Source organism: Manacus candei, unplaced genomic scaffold (assembly GCF_025592945.1).
Source record: "Manacus candei isolate 608988 ecotype Guabito, Panama unplaced genomic scaffold, ASM2559294v1 h1tg000025l, whole genome shotgun sequence".
NCBI classification, from domain to species: Eukaryota; Metazoa; Chordata; class Aves; order Passeriformes; family Pipridae; genus Manacus; species Manacus candei.
Genome location: NW_026138073.1, coordinates 11408720 through 11430939, shown reverse-complemented (window position 1 = coordinate 11430939; position 22220 = coordinate 11408720). Strand labels below are relative to the sequence as shown.

At 40.8% G+C, this 22220-nt stretch overlaps 1 protein-coding gene across 3 annotated transcripts in view; it reads left to right on the top strand.

Annotated features, from left to right (window-relative positions):
• Positions 1–22220, top strand: part of CHCHD6 (coiled-coil-helix-coiled-coil-helix domain containing 6) — a 109566-nt gene that overhangs the window by 46529 nt on the left and 40817 nt on the right. For all 3 annotated transcript variants that reach the window (XM_051788916.1, XM_051788917.1, XM_051788915.1), the window contains one exon: positions 10108–10178. In XM_051788916.1, coding sequence (XP_051644876.1) covers positions 10108–10178 — 71 coding nt within the window. The remainder of the gene's footprint in view (positions 1–10107; positions 10179–22220) is intronic.

The following is a 22220-nucleotide window of genomic DNA, read 5'->3' as shown; positions in this document are numbered from 1 at the left end:
GTCCTAGCTGTTGATTTCTGTGATAGGCACAGGATGTCCTGGTGAAGAACACAGTGTTTGTCCTTGCTGGCTGAAAACAGGACAGTGCTGGGTTTTAAGTTTGTTTGTTTATTTGTTTTGTGGAGAGAGGAATTGGCTCCAGGTCTGTGGTGTTTGTAGTGCTTGGTTTTATTCTCTCCTCTAGTTCCCCAGTAAAAGCATAGTTCTGTCTCTTCTTTGTGTTCCTGTTGTCTAAGCTCAAGCTGTCCCTGGTTGAAGGGCATGGATTTTTTGTTTGGTCTTGGTCAGTGGATATAGGTGAAATACTGATAATGTTTCCACAAGCCAGAGAAAATCCACTGTAACACTGTTTCCCAAGAATTTTCTTGTTACAGAGTTTATCAGCTATAGTAACAAACTCCAGATTAATTAGGATGCTCATGCCAAAGTGTTTCTTTTGGAACTTTAAGCCTAGTTTTATTTCTTTCTCGTTTAGTGCTAAGGTCAGTGTCTCTTGTTGCTTGCATGTAATATTCCTTACTGTCAGAGACTGTGCTTAGCATTTAAATTTTGAGAGTAGATTTAGCTTGTATCTAAGAGTGTATGGTACACCATGCATGTGACATTCTTCCATTTATGTTTCTTTGCAGCAAGGCATTATGAGATTTTTCAGCGTTAATCTTAATAAGTAATTATTCCTATTATTCTTTAACGGGTTAAAAGTGAGACATGCCTTGTTCTTTTTCCTCTGCCTGGATTCTGTAAAGAAAGTACGATACTGAGCTGGTGGTGACCAAAAGCTGTCGAAGGCCACGGGTGACATCATGCCCCAGGGTTGTGACCAAAGCAGTGATCTTTGCCAGAGTATGGGAATGAAGCAGTCGTGTGGTTACCCCTGCTCTCTTGGGGTGTTTGATTTTCATGTTAATATTTACAGCTCAATAACTCTGCTGCAAAAATGCCTCTCCACCTGATTATTCCTCTGCGGCCTTTCTGGGCTTCTCTAGAGAGTTCACAAGCTCTTTGCCAGCTACAGAGATGTCTCTTCAATGCATTGTCCTCTTCAGAGGAGGCAAAATAGCTCCATTTAAAAACATATGAAAAAGAAGATCACTAAAAGCAGAGCGAATGAGACTGTCAAATGATGGAAAGGAAATTGTTTGCAAATATTTTCTGATTTCTTTCTTATCCCTTTTACCATCCTTTCTCCTTTGTCCTCCTTGGTTTTTTTATCTTAGGATAAGCATTGTATTTATTTTCTGTTTACTGTGGGGAGAATTTCAATCTTTTAAATAGCAAAATAAATATAAAAAGATACGAGTGTTTCTTTCTGGGGAATAACTGATGCCTTGCAGGGAGAACTGGAGGTTATGTGATGTTGGTATTGTAAAGGCAGGCCAAAAGAATCTGTATTAATTCACTTTCTTTTTCTTGTTATCAGTGTTTCATTTTGCATTTTATTTTCCTTTTTAAGTAAGAATCAATACTTCTTGGTAGAAATAGCCTAATAACTTTTTTTTTTGCCACCTGTAAAATAAATATAGCATTGCTTTATAATGTTAGTCCAAGTATTACTAATAAAGAGGAATGATATAAAGTTATCCTTTGTAATACTATTTTTCATCTGTGGAGCTAGGAACTTTTTCCAGGTATTCATTAACTAGGGTTTCTAGCTCACTGGAAGATAAGTGAACAATGTCCCCATTTTAAAAGTGAGACCTTAATGCTTAAGGTTAGTATTTTCTGTAATAGCTTTTGTTTCTTCACTTTTTTGTTGTCCGGGTATGGTGTATTTCTTCAGATGTGCTGATTACCCATAACTTGAACTTGAAGTTTTGAATAATGAGCTCCTGAGCATCTCCAGACAGAGCCCTGAGCCAGCAGGCACTTCTGAAAGTACGGATTTGTCTGTGTCATTAACTGTGTACGGTGACCTGTGAAGTCCTAGCGGTCTTCTTGGCTGTAATCATTAAACCAACCTCTCCTACAGGAGAAAATGAGAAGAGAGCCTGCAAGCATAGTGAGAGAACCTTGACTGAAAATACAAATATCTTCAGAAAATGCTCTGGGAGTAATAATAATAAAGAAAAAGTATAGTGGCAAAATAAATTGCTGCTGGTACAATTTTTCTTCCTCTTCCAAGTTTGCCTCTAGTATGGCAGTTTTTCTCCCTTCGATAAATAAATGCAAAGATGGGAATCGCTGCCAAAAAGTGTCACATTTCTGGAACTTTCAGCCCCTGATTATTCACATTAAGCCTCCCCCCCCAGCAGTACAGTATTCTGAATATGTACACCCACCATTCTGTCAGATCTGTGCAGTCTGTGTCTGGTTCATCTTCTGTGTCTTTGATGTGCTCCATAACGTAGGCAAAGAAAGGTCTGATAGTCTCTCTAAAAACCTGACAGTTTGTGTGACAATCTGTCCACGAATCCACAGGCTCCTTGTCAACCAAATGAGCCTTTGAATATCAGAGGTTTCAGAACAGTGCTTGCAGCATTGCATATGCACCAAGGGGAGAGTACAACAGGCTTCCTTGTAACCTGAGAGATGTCTGCGTTTTCCTTAATCATTCCAGGGACATCTCATCATTGCTTGTTGGCTGGTTCTCAGCCCTGCACATGTCGGGGTTATTTCACAAAGCTTGATTTACTGGAAACTGCACATGGAGAATAATTTGTAGTAGGGGGTAGAGGAAAAACCCCGGGAGGGGGTGGAACTTCCAGGCTTTGGCTTACTTCTGTTTTTCAGCGGTTTTTTGTTTGTTTCTTACAGCGACTCTCTTCCTTGCAGTTCCTTTACCCATGCACGTGTATGGACGTGATGCATTTTCTTCAGTGGTCTCCAGTCCTCTTACACATGCTGCTGCCTTGGCTCCCTCCTATTCTGTCTTCCTCTAGGAATCCAGTGTATTGCATTCCTTAGCTACCTGTTATGTGAAAGGATGGCATCATTAATTTAACTTCTTTTTTTTTTTTTTTTTTAATTGAGACAGGAACTGTTAACTGGGCCAGCTGCTGCAGTTTATAAATGGGACTTAGGGATATTCTCAGCAGAGAAAGCCGGGTTTTAGCTGCAGCATGCCTGTCCGAGGTGGTGGGAGTTTTGTTGGAGGCTCTGTCAAATACCAGCTTTGGCATGACGGCATCAAACCTTAGCTATAATGTTCCTCCCTTCCCAAAATAAGCTGCTGTGACAGGCCTGACAGGGGAATGTACTTAGTATCTTTTTTAATGTATGACAAGTACTTGATGGCTGCCAATTTTGTTTGGTGGTTTTTTCCCCTTGGAAGTGCTGGTCATCCTTTGAGTGAAACTTTCAGCTGCATTCTTTAGCACTCATGATATTCTGGCAATTTCCTTCTTTCTCTGTTCCCCCCTCTCCCTTAGCACTGATTCTCTGCACTCCCGTTGCTCTCTCTTGGACAGTGGCCAGTTATTAGAAGCAGTGTCCTGTGATCTCAGAGTTCATCCTGGTTGTGTGGTGGATCCCCTGGTAGGACCCAAGTATCACTGCAGGACTAGTTGTGCAGCTGCCCAGCATGGGCACAGGGGTTTAGCAGATGGTGCCATGCCCTTAATGCCACGGGCACCACGTAATCCATGCAGGTCAACCAGGTCTGGGGCTTCTCTGAAGCAGATGCTGAAAACTCTTGATGTTTAATCAATGCCTAGGAAGCCTGTTTACCTGCACTTGTCAGGTATAATTGATTTGGGCATTTACTGTGAATTCCTCACCTTAGATTTCTCTCTCCTATCTTAAACTTCCAGCTAGGAACAGAGCAGGGTGATACTCTCCTACAACAGTTTTGGCATTAATCTGGGCCTTTCACGATGCTGTTGCTGTCCTTGTCAGAAAGCCCAAATTGCCTGCTGGCATTTTATGGCCTTTCTCTTTGAAGGTGCTTTTACTTTCTAGAGTTTGTGTTTAAAGAATTACTAATGCTTTATTTGTAGTCTTTCAGAACGGTGTGCTTTAAAGTAGCCTCCTATAAATGGTTTTTCTTTTTTCTCTTTCTTCCCCTTTTAAATACCTCTGTAGAAATAATTTCTTTTTTTGCTGGCTGTTTTCTGACTCGAAGATAACACAAGGCTTTTCTGCATGTTTCCAGTGAGGCACACGAAGCTTTTGGGAAAAGTCCCAAATACCATCTTGCTGTGGGGTACCTGTTTTAATTGGGCTCTTCCCAGGGTACCTTCATTAAGACAGTCTGACTCTGGTGTGGGATATCAGTGTGGGTCTGTAAACCCCTTTTTCATCTAGTTGGAGCATCTCGGTGTGGGACCTGGTTCTGGGAAGTCCTGGGATGCGTAGCTTTGTTTGAGTCACTGTGTGCTTTAGAGGCTTTAGCTTAACCTTTTTGTGCCTAGTTTGTTACCTGCAGGATAAACTCAACCATGGTCCTTCTCCCCAGCTCTGCCTTCCTCAAGCTTTGTGGAGAGTGGTATTCAATGGGATTTTATCTTTGAGGAGCTTTCTAGATATGCTACAGAATTAATATTTTACTTTCAACTCAGGATAATGTTGCAGTCATGAGAAGATCTGTTCAAAGAGGAATGTACTTCTGCCCATGACTAGTTTAACTTGCCTGTGTTGTTACTGTGGACACTGTTCTCTTTATGCTTTTTCTGAATCTTAATCCAAAATTTATGATCTCACAGCTTATTGCCGAAGGAAAGAATAGAATGACACAAATTCAATGCTCTCATTTCATTATTGGTCTCTGCGGGAGGAGTAGATGAACCCACACATGAACAGCAAACAACAGAGCTGTGTTTAGAAGTTGGCTTTGGCTGAAAAAAAAATCTTATTTTTTTTCTGTATCAGCAAGCTGTTTGTAGTTGCTTGCATCTTTTCCTCTGTTATCTTTTGAGAAAAAAGGCATATGAAATTTCAAACAGCAGTTTAACCCTTAACTTCTATGCTCTCGTGGTATGCTTTATGTGCATGTTTCTCTTCCTTGTTAATTGGCTTCTATGTGTATGTGCACTTGATAGGAGGGAGGGAATGTGAACCATCTCTTTGAGCTAAATGCTGGCTGATACCAACAAATGAGCTGAGCAGGAACTCCAGAGGAGCGAGCTCAGGAGGTGAAGAGATTGTTTCTTGCAGTGTGTTGTGAAATTCCCAAACTCCCTGTTTTGGACCAAAGTTGATAGCAGTGATTGATTGTGTGGGTTGATTTTAACAGATCCAAAGGGTCATCCAGTGAACAGATCGGTTCAGCTCATCTGCCTCTGTACCTGCGGGAGGGATGCAGGTGGATGGGGTAATTTTTCAAACGTGTTAGGAGCCATTTGCATGAGACTTCTGAGTGATGAGAACGAACAGCCTGATTTATGGTGTGTGCAAACCAGCGACCCGGTGAGGTGTGGGGAACCCGGTGGACCTCTGCTTCCCTTGGGCACTGCTGGGGACAAAGGCAGTTCCCGAGGCCGTCACTGACCAGTGTTTCTCTGTAGCTTCCCCCTGTTCCTCGTGGCAGCAGCTGCATCCAGGGCACGTGCACGTTCCCATCCCCAGGCTCGTGTGGGCAGGCGACAGTTGTGCTGCTTTATCAGGATGGCATGAGGTCTTATTTCTGGCTTCAGAAGCAGCTGGAAGCAGGAGTTTGAATGTCTCCCAGCTGACATTTGATACATGAGAAGTAATCTCTGCTTTTCTTTCCCAAACTCGTAGTGTTTCCTCCTCGTGGGGCACACCGTGGATTCTCCCACTCACAGCACTGCCTCTCGTGCTGCTTTTGGCTCCAGTGGGGCTTGCAGAGGGAGGTTTGCTGGAAGCTGGCGAGCATGGATGTCAGAGAGGGGATCGAAGCAACACGTCTGTCAGGTGTGAGGCAGATTGTACCATCTAATCCCCCGGCTGTCGTCTGCAGCATTTGTCAAGGCCTCCACTGCCCTGCTCCGATTCATCAGAGCTATCACTGGCATTCATCTAGGCTGGCAGCATTTCAACAGCTGTTAATCCCCTTTGTATCTTTAAACACTGTGACCACTGACAAGCTTCTATACTCTGAGGTGTCAAAATATCTCAAGATAGCTGTGGTGATGGTGGTTGAGTTTTGTTGTTTTTTAATTCAGACACCTTCTGATCTATTGACCCAGACTGAACCTGATGGAGAAATCTTTGTCCCAGTATCAGGTTTTTAATGCTGCTGCTTGATGTTCACAAAGAATTTCACCTAAAACCTGATTAATTTCTAGTTCCTCATGCATAAGTTTCTTGGTTTTCTGCTTTACATGTTACTGCAAGTAGCGTGTGTTTCACTGAAGTTGTAAGGAATGTGGTTTAATGTCAATGTGAGAATGAGCTGGCAGGGTTTTTTCTTTATGCTTCAATTACTTTCCCTCCTGAAATAACCCTGAGAACTCAGTCTTCTGCTATATTGTTTTCTTAGTTTCTTTGCTATATGTTCTGGAAAGGGCCTGGGCAGTGTAGCGAGGGTGTAGTAGTGAGTGTTGAGGTTTCTCTGCATGTTTGCAGCCAAGGAGGAATGCCGAATTAAAATTACTCCAAATTTAGTTCTGAGTTTTAAAATTGATTCCCTTTGGAAGGGGAATTTTTAGCGCAAGGGTGTTTTGGGAAGAGCGGGGAGCAAGGGTATAGCAGCAAATCTGTTGTAGAAAAGCAGTAGGGTAAAGATAAATGGTTCTGTTGCACTTTAGGCTCTAGTTATGTATTTTTATAACTTCTTGGTGTTTTTATTATTTGCTACGAACCATCATTTAATAGCAGGGAAAAATCTTTCAAACTAACATTTCTTTGTTTAGTTTGTTTGTCCTCTCTGGAGAGCTCTCTCCCCATATGACAAAGCTGTGATGTTCTGAAGTTGACTCCCCTAAGGCTCAGCTTTATTGAGAGAAGTGAAACATTTTAGGTGGTTCATTCATTCTTTCTGTGTCTTTTGTTATTTGAGCCCTTATGGTGTCCTTTGGTCATGTTTTTAAACTTATTTCTGCAACTAAGACTGCCAGGAGCTTTATTTAATAATAGTTGAGGTCTCATGTTCAACTTTTTCTTTGTGAGTTCCCATTTTATCTCAAGCATCAAATATTGTGAAAGTAAATTAAAAGCAGCATTGATGTCTTGTAATTTTGTGTGGAATGTTCTCTCTTTTACTGTGCCACTGAATATCGTTTTATGAAGATAAAGGACTTCACAAAGATTATGGGCAGCTCAGACTTTGTTTCAAGTGCAAATACCACACCTTGATCCTGCTGAATAGCCCTTGTATGGGGGCAGCTCTGCTGAGGTTCCGGGGAACTGCTCAGGCGATTCCTGGCTTGGTTTCTCGTTTGCAATCTTATTATAAAGGCCTAGATTGTTGTAGGCCACTGGAACCTTATCTCCTGCCATAGTGTTTTAGGTAAAATCGTGAATATGAAGCAGATCTTGCCTCCGAAGTCGTATAGATGAGGATACTTGGAAAATTATCCTCTTTAAGTAGAAACCCCAAATCACAGAACCTGCTGTGACTGTGCCCATGCTGAAAGTCCCTTTTCTTGCCCAGTTAGCCCATTTTTTGCTCATTTAGTGTTTAGGACAAAAGGGAATTGGCTTTCCTAAGGTAGGAAAGGGCCTAAAGACCAAGGAAAACCTGTTTAATTAAAGTCTGCTTGTTGAACAAACTCAGATTTAAATGGTAAGCCCCTGTTTTTATTACTTGGGGAAGAATTTAAAGATGCTGATTCATAGCATTGGAAATACTATTTCATTGGTTTTTAGGTTTTTGACAAGGGGGAGGGGAAAGAAGGTGGCAGAGAGGTCTAATCCAAAGGCAAGAGGCCCAGTTGAACCACATGCAAAGATGTTTTCTTTTCATTTTTTAAACGCAGCAGCTTTAGCTGCAGGTTGAAAGTTTTGTGTGCCCCTCCTCAATCTTTGCATGGTGCCATGTGCCTTGTGATTGCTTTGATGCCAAGTCTTTCCTCCTTTCCCTCACTGAGGTTCTTGCCCCTCCATTCAGACTCTCACTTTCCTGCTTTTAGCAGCTTTAGGATCCAGAACTAAACCGTGGGTTTCTTTCCTGGCTATTTTTGTCTGTGTTTGTAGTTGATGCTGTTGAAGATGAGCCTGACTGCAGTGCTGGGCAGTTGAACTCTCTCTAATAAACTAGGCAAGGTTGTGCCACAACCACTTTAATTGACAGTACAACTAGCAAATGATTCTGTTGGCTCTTTTTCCTTTCTTTAGGTGGGTTAAACACAACCTCATGCTGGGTCTCACATACAACATATTTGTTCCTGTTTTCCTCTCCTGCTGCTGTTTCACTGCAGAGTGCTGTGGGCTAATAGTATCTGACGGGGCTACTTCCTATTGCTGAAAAATGTTTAATTTTGCTACCTTGCTTTCTCTTTTTCCTAGTTTCTCTCATTTTGATCTTTCAGATCCAGTCCCTTTGAGAAATCAGATAGTATGAAATATGAAAATTGCTTGGGTAGTAATTGGAGAAACGGTGAGACCTATGAAGCCCAGTGGAGATAACGCTTACATCTACTTATTCACATTATTTAATTTTTAATGGCAAATTTAATTAATGAAACACAGGTCTTGTGGTTTCATATGTGAATAAGTAACAGCAGGGAGCTGAAAGTCATGAGGTCTGTTTACAGGCCAGAGAAAAAGGCATCACTAAAAGCTGAACTTTTCAATATAGGAAAGAGAAAAATGAATTTAATAGCGTAGAAATTTAACCATTATGTAACAAGTAAACAAAAACATTAATGATAATTTACTGGCAAAATGCATTTTGAAGTGGTTAGTCGTCCATTATTTCTCAGTTTAAATTTGTTTCCTAGGTCAAAGTTTGGAAAAGCAAAATCTGTTCTGTGGTTTTTTTTGGTATGTGACATAAATTCAGGCTCCAGAGATAAAGAGCTTAAATATAGCACCTTGAAGCCCAAGCTCTGAAAACCTGTATAAACCTTCCAATTAGCTGAGCTTCACACAACTTCAGAGATACAGGCAGCTGTTATCCCTCACTTGCAGATGGAAAATGGTGACTTGCCCAAGATTGCACAAGTGGCAGAACCACTAATAGAACTTGAGTTATATCTGTCCTTTCCTTTTTCCAGCCACTGAACAGTATGTGTCGTCTCATCATGCGCAGGACCACAGCTGCATTTATGGGAAAATAAATGAAGAAGGGCAAGAATAGTATTCTATATAAAATGACCAAATTTGGGGAGAGACGAGGTAGCAGCTAGAACTGGCCCTAAATGAATAGCTGTCCTCGCTTTCAATACCATTTTGTCAGGTTTTTTGATTGATTATTGCATATTTTCTGCTCTGCCTTTTCAGACTGAGAGCCTTGCAGATGAGCTTTGAGTGAGGCAATTGCCTATGGAGTCCAGAGGCTTTGCTTAAAGCAGCTTTGCCAGTCGTTTAGTGACACAAGACCTTGTAGTGCAGTCAGTGGAGGTGTGCAGCCATTCCCTCCTGCTGTTCATGCTTGGGAGGCTCCTAAGTGCAGCCAAGGGGAGGAATTCATCCTCTGACTGAGGAGTTGTGAGCTAAAACTCTTTCTGTGCAAGTTCAGGAGAATTTAATGCAAACCTCTTAAGCCCTGCAGCAAGACACTCAAGACTCTGTTTGGCAGCGCCTTAACTGATATCTGATATGCCTCCCTGTGTTGTTAAAAGGGAAACAGGCTGCATAATTTTCTTTTAAAGAATAAGTAATGTAAGTAGAAGCACTGAAATGTAAAATGGATTTTCCAGTGCTAGCAGCCAATTTTGATACTTGCATGTCAGTAACTTACAGGATCCTTCACAGCAATTAATGAAAGAAGAGAACAAAACACTGCCGAGCACGAAATAACTCGGTGCTGGAAACACCTTGTTTTTGTGGTTGTGTGGAATAACCAAAGCTGCCGGTTGTTTGTTTGCAACCTTTTCCCTCTCTTTCCTTTCACAAAGTTGAAGCTTGGAATGGATGTGTTGTGGCTGTGATGCATTTTGCTGAAAATAAAATTGACTCTTAAGCATTTTTTTTTGTGTGTTCTTTGAACTGAATATGCTGTTTGTTGTTGGAAATCGTTATTAATTATAGAAGATACCTTTGTGATGGGATAAGATCTGAGATGCCTTTAATTTTTCGAGCTGAACATTCTATTCTTTGTTTCAGAATGCAGAGATCTACAAGCTGACATCCGAGCAGTACCAGGAGGCAGCCGCCAAGGCGGAGGAGTGGATAAAGTGAGGAGCCATTTTTGTTCTTTTCAGCAGTTCCAGTTGCATTTCATAATGCTTTGGGTGTAGCCTCTGGATATTCCCCTAAACAAAGTGTGAAGTTACCTCCTGTCATGTATTTAGAGGGCTGAGGAAGTATGAGCTACCATCTTCTCTTTCTGTGCCAAGCTCGACAGAGTTTAGTATGAAGTTATTAGATCTTGCAAGGAAGAATTAGGGGGAAGAAATGGACTTTGAAAATTAATATTAAATAGGAATATTCAATAGGATTTTCAGAATGGCAATGGAACATGTCTAATCTGTTTAAACTTTGACCCAGAGGATTTAACCTACACGTTACAGCATTGGGCAGGTGTGTGGGAGTAGGAAGAATGGCACCACTTCTAAAGCTTTCACTGTCCAGGGAAGAAAAACGTAAACAGTCTAAATCAGCCCTGGAAGTTTCAATCAAACTAGAGTTGTAATTATCATTAGTGCTTTCTTAGAATGTGTGCAGTGATTTTTCTGGCCTTTTCTATTGGCCTTGGCACAATTAGTGGACCTTTAATGTTGTCTTTTTGCCATGAGCATATTTAGTGTTAAATTCCGTTTTTGTATTTGCCAGTACTGTCAGTGCATGTGGAACAATAAGCTATATAACAGCTGTCCAAGAAAAAATATTTTCTATAATTCTTTAATATTAATGAGACTAAAGCAATTACACTGTGAAGAGCAGCACTCAGATCTCAGTTGGGTAAACAGTTGGCCAACATGCAGTAAACTGGAGCAGCAGCATATGTAGTCCGGTTGGGTCCAATCCAGACTGTACAATACTTAATTGCATAAATAGATAATATAGTAGTGATGAATATGTTAGTGAGATGTGCACTATATTGTGCTGTCTTTATTTAAAATTATGTTTGGCAGCCAAAGCATCACATAACCTGTTGTAATTTCACATTTTTGTTTGGACAGTCAAGCAATAAGTTGCTAAAGAAGCCAAAACAAGGCAGCTAACACATTGCCTGCATTTCCATGCTGTTTTCCATAGTAGAATTCTAAATTCTCTTTTAAAATAAAATTTAGAAAATTCATAGCACAGAAAATTCTGACAGTCTTTGATTAGTTCAGTCTTTTCTTGGACTTGCTTCTGCAGATATGTGATCAGTTGTTGGAAGTATGTGTAGCGGGGATTTATCTTTGTGACTTGGTAAAGGAAGCAACTGAGACCTAGGATTATGTTCTTTACTTACTTTTACAGACTGTAACTAACCTATTTTTTATAGTAGTCTTAAGTTGGGTTCATGATGTTTTGGTTTCATTTGGTCTTTTCTGTTTCTTGTGGAGATGAAGATTGGTAATGTAGGAAACTCAGGAATGCAGCCATTTCTCATCAGGGTTAGTAGCTGAGACCAGCACAAATGCTAATGAATTCTTTTAAGATTCAGAGAATGTGTTTATGGTCTCTTAGGGGTTTCTTCCCCTTTTCTTTGAGCCTTTATCATTTGACAGTCCCTGGCTTCTGGCCTTACTGTACAGTGCTCTTCTATTTGATGGCAATATGAACTTGATTCATCAGAAAAGGGACAGATTCCTTGGGCTTCTTCTTTGAGCAAAAAGAGACACCTGCCCTAATGTGAATTTTTTGTGAGAAGAAAATGTGGCTGGGGTGTCTTGAAGGGCCAAATGGTGTGGCAGCAGTGAAACTGAGGGTGAAGGTGAACATCATACATTCTATTTCTTTACAGCAGAAGTTGCCAGCAGTAGCCAGGATTGCGCTGAACTGGGCATTGGAGTGCACGATCTGGGGTTGATAATGCCCTTTGATAACTGTACATGCAGGAAGAATCATTGCTTTACCCCATCAGCCTGCAGTGTGTGTGTCTCTTAGAGCAGTATGCAGTGACCCTTTTCAGGATGTGTGCCTCACATGGGGGTCATGATAAGGGACAGGGTCAGGGAAGCTTCCTTCCTACATTGCCATCCATGCTCATTTGGTAGGACTTGCAGTCTGTGTGTTGTGAGGTTCTCTTGTTTGTCATTGTACATTCAAGTCTTTCTGCAGCCTGTTTATGGTAATAAATGACAAGATCCTGTGATTTCAGTGGAAGTTTTGCTCATCCTGTTTTGTGCCTTTGTAGTAGACATACAAGCAAAGTAGGTGTTAAGATAGGTTAGACTGATTTATGCAGATCTAATAGTTTGGTTGGCAGTAATAAACTGACACTCCAGCAAAATTACATGAACAGGAATATAGCCAAAGTATGAATGAAGTACAGGTCTGCCTGTTTCTAGTGCTGGACTACGACAGCTTCTTAAAGAAAGGAAACCAGGAGTGGCACTTTCTCCATCTGCAGAGGAGAGTCCATCTCCTTTGCACAGTGTCTCTTCCCTAGCTTTTATTATCCCTGTTTCACTGTAGAGACCTGGCATTTGTGCCTTGTGAGACCAATCTACCCTGTATTTGTTCTCTTCTGCTGTTGTGTGTCAGTGGAGATGATGGAGGATGGAAATAGGGCTGGGGCTGTTTCCACAGAGAGTACCCTGTTTTTCAGAGTCCATGTTGAAGCAAAGAGAAGAAACATCTGAAACAAACCCCCAGTGTTTTCTTGGCATTTAGTGACTTTTGTAATTCTTTTATCAACACTTACAACTCTGCACCAGTGGTCACGTGTTGCAAGGACCATGTCCTCTCCTTAGTGAGTGTCAAGCATTGCAGGATTTAGGAATATTGTACAAGCTTTCTACCAGTGACCCTTCACAGCATGCCTATGAGGTAGGCGAGTAAACCTTCCTATCTCTCTTTCTATAGAAACAGAAGTGAAGTACTTAGTGCTGAGCTTCCTATTAAATCACTGACACAGTCATTAGCTCTTGGTTTCCACTTCAAGACTCGATGCCTGCATGGCCTGACTTGTGCAATGGACCTTGTTCCTCATCTCTTCACCTGAACCCAGGCTACTCCCGTCTCCACATTTCTCCTACCGCAGTGTCTCCTTCTCCTTTGTTCTGGGCTCTGCCCAACCTGTTTTTTTCTCCCAGGAAGAAGATCCTAGCAACAAGATACCACTGAGCACAGCTTTCAGCACCTTAAGCAACTTGCCCTTGTTGCTTACATGCTGTGATGAATTGGACAGTTGCCACGGACATGTTGTCTCAATGATGTTGTTATAATTGGTGCATTATTATTTTTCTCTTTTGTTAACCAACAGAATTAAAGTCAGGGGACCTAGAACTTTTTTCTCCCTTCTTTCCCTGTTTAGCAAACTGTGCACATCAGTAACCACCCACAAAGGAAGCAGCGTGTAAATAAAAAGCCAGTGCTCCCTGCCCTTCCCTTCGTTCCACATCCTTTTCTCAGTGTTCATAGAGCCATGACTCAGACTGGGTTTAGAGAAGACAACTTGCTAATCCCCTCCCTGCTACAGAGAATAAAATGGCATTTCATTCCAAGCTCTATTAATGCGCTCGCTCCAGGGATAAAGCAGCACTCCCAAAAGGCAGTGGCCAAATTTTTTTTCTGTTGCGTTGCCTTTGTCTTCTTTTGAGTGTTACATTTAGATTAGCTTCTGAGGATTAAATGTTATTACAGTCCCTGAATCTGTTAAGGGGAAGGAAAAAAACATCAGTAAAGAGGTTATGGCTTAGTGCAGCACTCCAGATTTATCCCCAGAACGCTGTTTTCTTAAAAAAAAATTATTTCTTTTCCTTTGGGAAGGTTGTCTTATCACTTTTTTTTTTATTATTTTTGTAGTTGTTAATTTTGGATGCAAGAGTTGGCCTGGGTGGGGGTGTGTCTCTGAAAGGTAAAGCTGCAGGAATGGGGTGAGGGGATTAGGAAGCTGTTAAAAGATAAAATTGTTCTGAAGCTGAGTTTCCCTCTGAGATCTCCTTATAGTTTGCAGAAGTGTTTCTGAAGCTGCTTGCTGATGACTGTGTTGCTTTGCATGTTGTGCTGAGAGGACTGCATAAAGAATGTTGGTATCTTATCCTGATGGAGATCAGCCTTGAATCCAAGGCAGCTTTCCAATGGAGAAACTGCCAAAGAGATTTACTCCATATGGGACTTACTATCTAAGAGTTTCATTTGATGGTCCTAAGATCTTTAAACTTAATGGGCATGAGTATTTAAGGTGATTATGTTAGAGAAACCAGTAAGTAGTAAGTATCCTCCTGGGCTGAACTGTGGAGTAGAAAATCACACAGACTCAGTGAGGGTAGGGGAAGAAAGTTCATAGTTGGATCATCTACTGGGAGCAGGGAATTTATGGCTTGCTTTCAGTACTCATGGAAATGAAGGGTTTATTGAATTGCACAAGATTTTGAGGTTGATGGCCTCTTAGTTAGAATGGCAACACTAACTGGGACCTAAAGTTAGAGAAACTAACTTTTTGTTTATGTAGATCTGGAAAGTTTATAAAATAATTACGTGGTGATACTTGATTTGTTAATCTTGAAATCTACCATGAGGCCTTGGGTATTTCAACAAAAGACTGTGCCCAGGAGTTATATGGACAGTTGTAAAGCCCAAGGAGAAGGGTAAAGACATCATAGTTTTCAAACAAAATTGCTCTGGGATTTCTCCTACCATTAGATTAGATAAATGATTAATTTAGTGTTGAAATTCAGAACCTTTGCAATAGGGATTTAAGAGTTTTAGGAAATGAGAGACTGATTATTGCTGGAAGCTCATCCAGAGCCTTATCTCAAGATAGTGCTTTTGTGCCCTGCAATGATGTTACCTTCACCAAAATTATTTGGCTCCATCCCAGTCCTATTCTTCCCTTAGTGCTTGGTTTGTCTTGTTCCTTCTTCTGTCTGCACTGAGTCTGTTCCATAATCTTTAAACAAAGAGATGAGTTATTAGTAAAAGCTTTTCTGTTTCTCACCTTTATAAAGTTGCTCTTAGTAGGAAATTGGAATATTGCTGCAAGAGATTATAATGCATGAGTTTCCTCAAAGGTATTTCAAAAGAGGGTAAAAGTATATGGGTGAATTTAAACTTTGTCTCATATTACATGGTGTGCATTTTACTGGAAGAAAAAGTTTCTGATCATTTTCAATTCTGCTTCACAAAGTTTTTCACTTGTTACCTTAGCATGTAAACATTTTCCTTGTGAATTCTCGAAGGCCTATTGTTAAGCATCTGATTACATGAGTGCATTGATTTCCTAGCAAGGTATATTCTCCTACTGGTTTAGGAATATGATATGTGGTAATAGAAGTTGAATGTGTGCAATGGATTTGGGTGAATGTTCCAGTTGGACCAGATTATTCTTTTTTGAGCCAAATTTTAAATCTTGAGAATTTATTAGATTGTATACTTTATTCAAGCTGTTAAATCTTTTTTCTGAAGTTCAGTTACTAAGATTCTGCTTCTAAATAGGATTTTCATTTTGCCCAGTTAGTAAAATGATGTTCTAATCTAGTGTTCACAGTATTGTCTTTCTTCTCATGCATGATGAGACATGACTAATAAAATGAGTCCAATGAACTGAAATTGCAATTCTGTTAGCGCTGAAAAACTGGTGTCTCTTCAAAACTGCAGGAGCATTTTTTCAACGGTATGTTGGTAGAACTTGGGCATTTATAGAATAAGACCTGAATAGTAAAAACTGGAATAGCAAAGGAAGAGGTGCCAAAGACTCCATGTATTCTGTTAAGGATGTTTCTCTTGCTATTGATTTTTACATGGAAAGCACTTGTTTTCTGTAGTAATGTTGCTTTTATAAAACCTTAGATCAGGGTTTGTTGGCAGGCCAAATTCAGATTGTTTTCAAAAGCATGGATATTTGTGCAGCTGTTAAAACAAACCTCAGACATACTTCGTGCATCAGAGGACATGAAATATTTCGACTCAGAGTTCTTTATCGTGGAGAATGCAGTGAAAATAAAAGCAGATCTCTGCCCTCAGATTGGGAATTGCATATTCCAATGTGTACCATGGTGGAAGCAAGGTTTCTCCAGGTTTCATGGTATTTTATTGTGTATTTACATGTAATGAGAGATCCACACCAAAATCCAGAACTTCTTGTGCCTTTGGACTCCTTTCCACTTGGCTTTAGTTGGGCAAGGTATCATGAATATTAATTAATGACCCAACTTACCCTATTTCTGTTGTGTTTTTCTCCCTCTGTCTTCAGTGTGTGTGTTGTATAGTGTGCTGGTGGTAATGGCATGGGGTTGACTTGAAAAGAACTGAGGATAAAGTTGTCTGGGGAAGCTTTCCAAGAAGAGTGGTGAATTAAAGATGTCAGAAGCAATAATGCCTGAGAAACCACTTGTTACCAGTGAATTAATGACTTGTTTACTAATTAGCAGCCTAAGGCAAAGTTGAGGTAACACTCTAACAATCTGGTCATTAATTCAGTAGCAACTGATTTCAAGGGCAATGTTGCTATTTTGAACAGTAATTGTATTCCTGATTCTGGATTATACATGCTGTGTCCTTACTGTTGAGTCAGAGTCTCCTCCTGAAGAGATGGAAGGATGATAGAAGACACCAAAGGCAAGTACCAGTGGGGAAAATTTGGGGAAATAGTTTGTTATGTAGGTCAGAGATTCTGAATTTCTGTCTTCTGAGAAATAAGGACTTTGGCAGAACAGCTGTGGCACCTTCCATCGTGGTGATCCATCTGCACAGAGGAAGTTGGTGGTGTTTGATGTTGAGCTGATGAGAGACTGAAGTCCTTTTCTCTCTTATAAAGGGAGAGAAAAAACCCATCTCTGCCATCGTATCAGGCTTTGACTTGATTTTATTATTTCTTTGGTGTGATTCTGATAGTTCATGAAGTTACTCTGATAAAATAGGTTATGGAGTACTCAACCTATTGTGAAAGAACCTTTCTGGGTTTGGCTCTTTCTGTACTTTTATTTTTTTTGTTAGTCCTGGAAGTGTCTCTTGCTTGCACATCTGGGACATACACATACCATACCAACTACAGCTGTAACTAATTTGACCCAAAACCCTGGCATTTGGAAGGCAGGAGCTCCTTGTTCAGGGATGAACATTATTTCTTTGGAGAGAATGAGTCAGTGTTGTGCTGCCTGTGAGTGGCACCAACAGCACAGTGAGGCAGCCTCTGAAGGCATGGGCTCACTTCACCTGAGACGTTTCATGTGCTCATCTCCAAACTTAAAACCATGTCATCTGAATTATTTTCTATAAGGATGCTTTCAATTTTCTGAGGACTTCTTGAAATTACAGTATATAAAAACAAACAAACAAAAAGAATTCCAACCTCCCCCTGCAAATAAAGACTCTGTGTGTGTGCTCCTTGAAAGCACCATTATTGATGTTCTCTGAGGGATGAGTAGCTTCTTAATGGGGATCTTTGCTGAGTCAGTGCTCAGCAAATTGCTCAGCACGGTAAAAAGGGGCACTGTGGTTTTGAAGATTAGAGCATATGGGTAGAAGCAAGGGGATTTTTTTAATAAGGTGAATGCTTAGCTTCAGATCCCACCTGAACTTTAACACTGGCAGCTTTATTCTCCTCTCAAAATTTGTTTTGATGTCTTTAGCAGGATATGCCACTCTGTCAGTGCAGAATATACTAATGGACTCATATTTCTGTCCATCACTGGTAGCCCTTTGTGTAGCATGGAGTAAACTGTGGGAACCTAATGCAGTGTTTAGTGGCATTTTGAAAAAAGTAACTGCAGTTCAAATGAGTGGTCAGGGTTTTCTTTTAAAAAGAACATTTTGTTAGCAGTCTGACATCATTACGAGATCATCTCACATAGGAGAAATTTACTGAACCTGCTGTCCCTTATGTCTTGTGGTTATATGAAATCAGCATATCACATCTTCAATTACTTTCTTTAGAATACTTTTTGGGAAGGAGTTTAATAGACCAACAGTTCCCCAGCTAACTCCCAGACCTTTTAGCCCTGCCACAACCCATATATTCCTAGGGCCTGTGCTACATACCTTCTGTAGGCTGCAGGCCTTCCCTTTCTAACCTGAGATCTTAACCAGTTTTTAGATGATGTTTTTTATCTGAAGAAAGAAAATCCCTATTCAGGTCACTTGTTGGACTATGTGTTGTTTTCAGATTCAGTTATTGCTTGCTATATTGCTTTTCTGCCTTGTGGGAGCTGAGCCAGCTTCCTTTCTGAATCGGAGAACTCCTTCCAGCAAGAAGATTCTGACTCATTCCTGCTTGGCTTCCAGAGACCGTTTTGCTGCTAACTTTAGGTTCTTCATCTTTGCTAGTCAACTTTTAGTAGCTTGGCATCTTTGGGGAAAAAAATGGTACATGGCTTTGTGGGCAGGAGATCCAGTTCTGTTAACTTCTGTATCTCTTGGCAAGTGAAGGAAGAGGCAGTAGTTTTCCTTACATCTTCCAAACTGGCAGTTTCTCATAACTCAGTATTCTACCATCATAATCAGTGAAGAATTTACATCCAAATGTACATTGGAATTACCCACTTGTGGGGAAAAGTCTCTCATTATTCCAAACCACTTGCCATCTGCCATGTAGAATGCTAATAGGGTTGATTAGTTATTGCATTTGCAGGTTCAGTAGGATAAGGACCATTTAATTTTATGTGGTTTGGTACAGGTTTTTTGCATGTTGCTACCCTTCTACTCCCCTGGAGACCCCACAGCCCACCACCTCACCCCCAGTGCCTGCAGTGTATGGGGTGCTAAGGAAGCCAGTTAAATTTGTTTGAAACTGCACTTGGCAAAACACAAGAAGTTTAAGTCAAATTCTTGTAGCGTGACCCATTGGTCAAATGGGAAATGACCACTTGTGTGTGAGGAGAGGAGAGTTTGTTATGCATTGGCGTAAGTAAGATGGAGAGCTGAAACCAGCACTGGATGGGTCACACGATCTCTTTGCATGAAATGGAGAAGTTGTCGTTGATTTCCAAAATTGGAGGTGGTTACAGAAAACTGCTGGATTTTAGTCATTTTTCATGACAATCTGTATGTTTTAGAGTTTGGATTTTCTGGGGTTTTTTTGTTTGTGGTTAGGGCAGGCTGTTTTTGCTGAATGCAGTGACACAGCAAGTGGCTGACACTTGAGATTTGGACATTTGTGTTGACTTTTGTTCTCAGTGATAGGATCTAATTACTTACACAGAAGAAGATTTCAGAATAGCATCTGTGTATCTGTATTTGGAAGGAAAGGAGGAGGTATCTGTCCTGGAAAGGACAAGGGTGCAGTGAGTGTGTGAACTGCAGTGGGGAATTGGGTGGCAAACAAGCTGTCAAAACAGGAGTGGAGATTGGGAAGTACTTGAGTGACAAATTTTGTAGGCTCACAGAGTCACCCTGAAACTCACAGTACTTTAAAATATGCATTCATTAGGCACTTCCATGAACAAGGGACAGAAGAAAAGATTCGGGTGACCTGTTTTTGAAATGCAGCTGTCAAGAGGGAGAAAGAGAGAGGGGAAATACTGCAGGTGTGCAGGACTGTGATGCTGACAGTGTGACAAGGCATATGGGAAGGATTTAGAAAGACAGGAATACAATGGCTTCAGTTGAAATTTGGAGGTAGTGGTCCTATTCTTGTGAAAACTGTTATGAGGTTTCACCTTTTCTTTTGGTCTACTTCTTCTTGCTCTAGACAATATGTTACTTCTATGAGCCTTTTATTCCACTCAGATCAGTGACAAAGCTTGATGAGCAGTGTTATGAATACTTGAGGCTGATCAGAAATATTTTCTTTCTGATCACATTAGTTTAGCCTCATGAGACATGCAGTTTGTTTACACTGTGCTAGGTTATGTAGCTTAAACATTACTGATTTTTTTTGTAGATGTTTGAATAATCTATTAAGCTTCTTCCATCCTTATTTCTCTTGCCAAACGGTTGCAACATGACTCTTCCCTCTTCCATTCAAGCCACATTATCAAGCTGACATGCAGGATCAGGGAATCCCGTAGGTTGTAGTGAGGCCACAGTGTTTGCTTTGTGATAGTGCAGCATCCTGCAGCCTATGCTGAAAGTTAGCTTGCCTGGCTGTTTATTCTGTACTGATGAGTTTGTTATATCTGAATGAAATGCTTCAATTGTGTTTAATTTTCTGCTGTAAATGTCAAGGATGCAATAATGAGAGAGAATGAAACCTTTCTATGTGCTGTGTATTGTGACTGTCTGGAGTTATTTTTCTGACATGTTAGAGAAACCATCAGAGCCAACTGTTACCCAAGGGAGGATGCAGTTTTACAGGTCAGTTAACCACTTATTGGGTTTTATATATGTACAGTGCAGCATGGCAGCACACCACATTTATGTGACCAAAGCATCACTGAGCTTAGTCTGAAGTGTGTGTAATGGACTCTGGATGTATAAACGTACCCACCAACTATATGACACGTCTCTGATTCCTTCCCAACACGCAGAAAGTGCTGCTGTGTGTCCTGGGTTTTGCTCACAGTGCTGCCCATGTACCTCATTGCTGATCTCTGGGCCTGTCTGCACTGTAGTAACAGTGGTGACTAATGTGGTTTGCTCAAGTTAGCTCTGACACTGGTCTTAGTAAAATAATGCAGCAGAAAGCTAATCCAGTCTTTGGATTTGATAGCCCACAGGAAATTCCAGGTTTCTGCCCCATTTAGGCTGCTGCTTGCAGCTGTGTACTGGAGCCAGCTAATAAGTTGGCTTATATGAGGGACCCTGCATGTCTTTGTTTTTCAGTTTCTGAGCAGAGGTATCCAACTGTCTAGTTTTAGATACCATCAGTCTCTATCTCAGGTTTTTTCTCAGCTTAAATGGTTTCCCAGAGTAAAATGTAAAAAAGAAGATCCTGCTCTTAACTCCATCTGGAATTGCTCTTCTCCCCGGTAAAGCCAAGTGACCGTGTGTTACTGTGGAGTTACTGATTTTGCACTAGTCTAAAAAGCTGCCAAGTCCTAAAGCCATTAGGGTTGTATCTCTGCTTGGCTAGTCCGATTTTTCAGCTGGGTGAAAGGACCAGCAAATATATAGACATCTTCCGGCTTTCTCTTGCTTTCCAATACTGAGTCCATAATTCTTCCCAAAAGAGAACCTGTCAGCAGCAACTAACTAGTAGCCATTGTGCTGTGTTTGAAACCTTCTGTCTGTGGGTCTGTATCCTGATGATATGCCCTTAATCGCTTTTTGCAATGAGTTTGGGTGTTTGTCTTTGGAAGCTGTGTTGCTTCTTGATTAATGGATGGACATTTAGACCAGCACTTTTCCTACTAGCACGGTGCTTATGATGGAAATTGTCAAAGAACCTTGCTTTAACCTCCCAGATGCTTAGGACTTCTTCATGGGGTTTATATCCGTGTAGGAATGAATTTGCCAAGACAAATGAATGCAGTTATTGACTGAAGCAGCTGTTACCTGCCGCTATTGAACAGTTAAGAGAGGGTTAAGAAGAAAACCTCTTCTGAGCCACTAGATTGGCCCTGACTAAGATGAATGTCTAATTCACTCCCAGCGTCCTTACTGCTGCCAGTAATAAAAAGCTTGCTTCACATATTCACCCCACTGCAGACGTTTCTCTTAAATTAAATATCAAGAGGACATATAATAGCACGATTCCACGCCAAGCCAATATTATCAGATTGATGTCAGCAGTGATAATAGAAGAAGGATAAGTTGATGAGATTTCATTTATTAAATAAAGTAAAGGGAATACGCAGTGATAGAGAGGATTTGGTAACTCTCGGTGTCAAAATGCAGCAAGATCGTGCTCGTTCTGTCTTACCTCGAGGGATAGCGGAGAGAAGGATGCCCTTTGTTTAATTTTAAGGAAACCTCTCTCTTCTTTTCCAGACAAAGACCTGATTTAAATCCCTCCATGGGAGGGGGAGAGGAAGTTCTGAATTTCATAGATTTCATGTGTATGTAGCATTGAACAGTGGTGAGGCAAAGGTTTCTTTCCTCTCTGTGATGGGGGAGGCACTGCTAATGAGTTTCATTTCTAGTGTCATCTTTTTCTGACCTGTCATCCTTTCTCCTTTCCTCCTCCTTTAAACAGATGAGAGTGTGTCTTTTTGGTTTAATCTTTCATATTCTGTATGTCCTGCATTTATTTATTTCCATGGTATTGTCAGAGCTCTTCTCCCAGACTTCCCTGTCTGCAG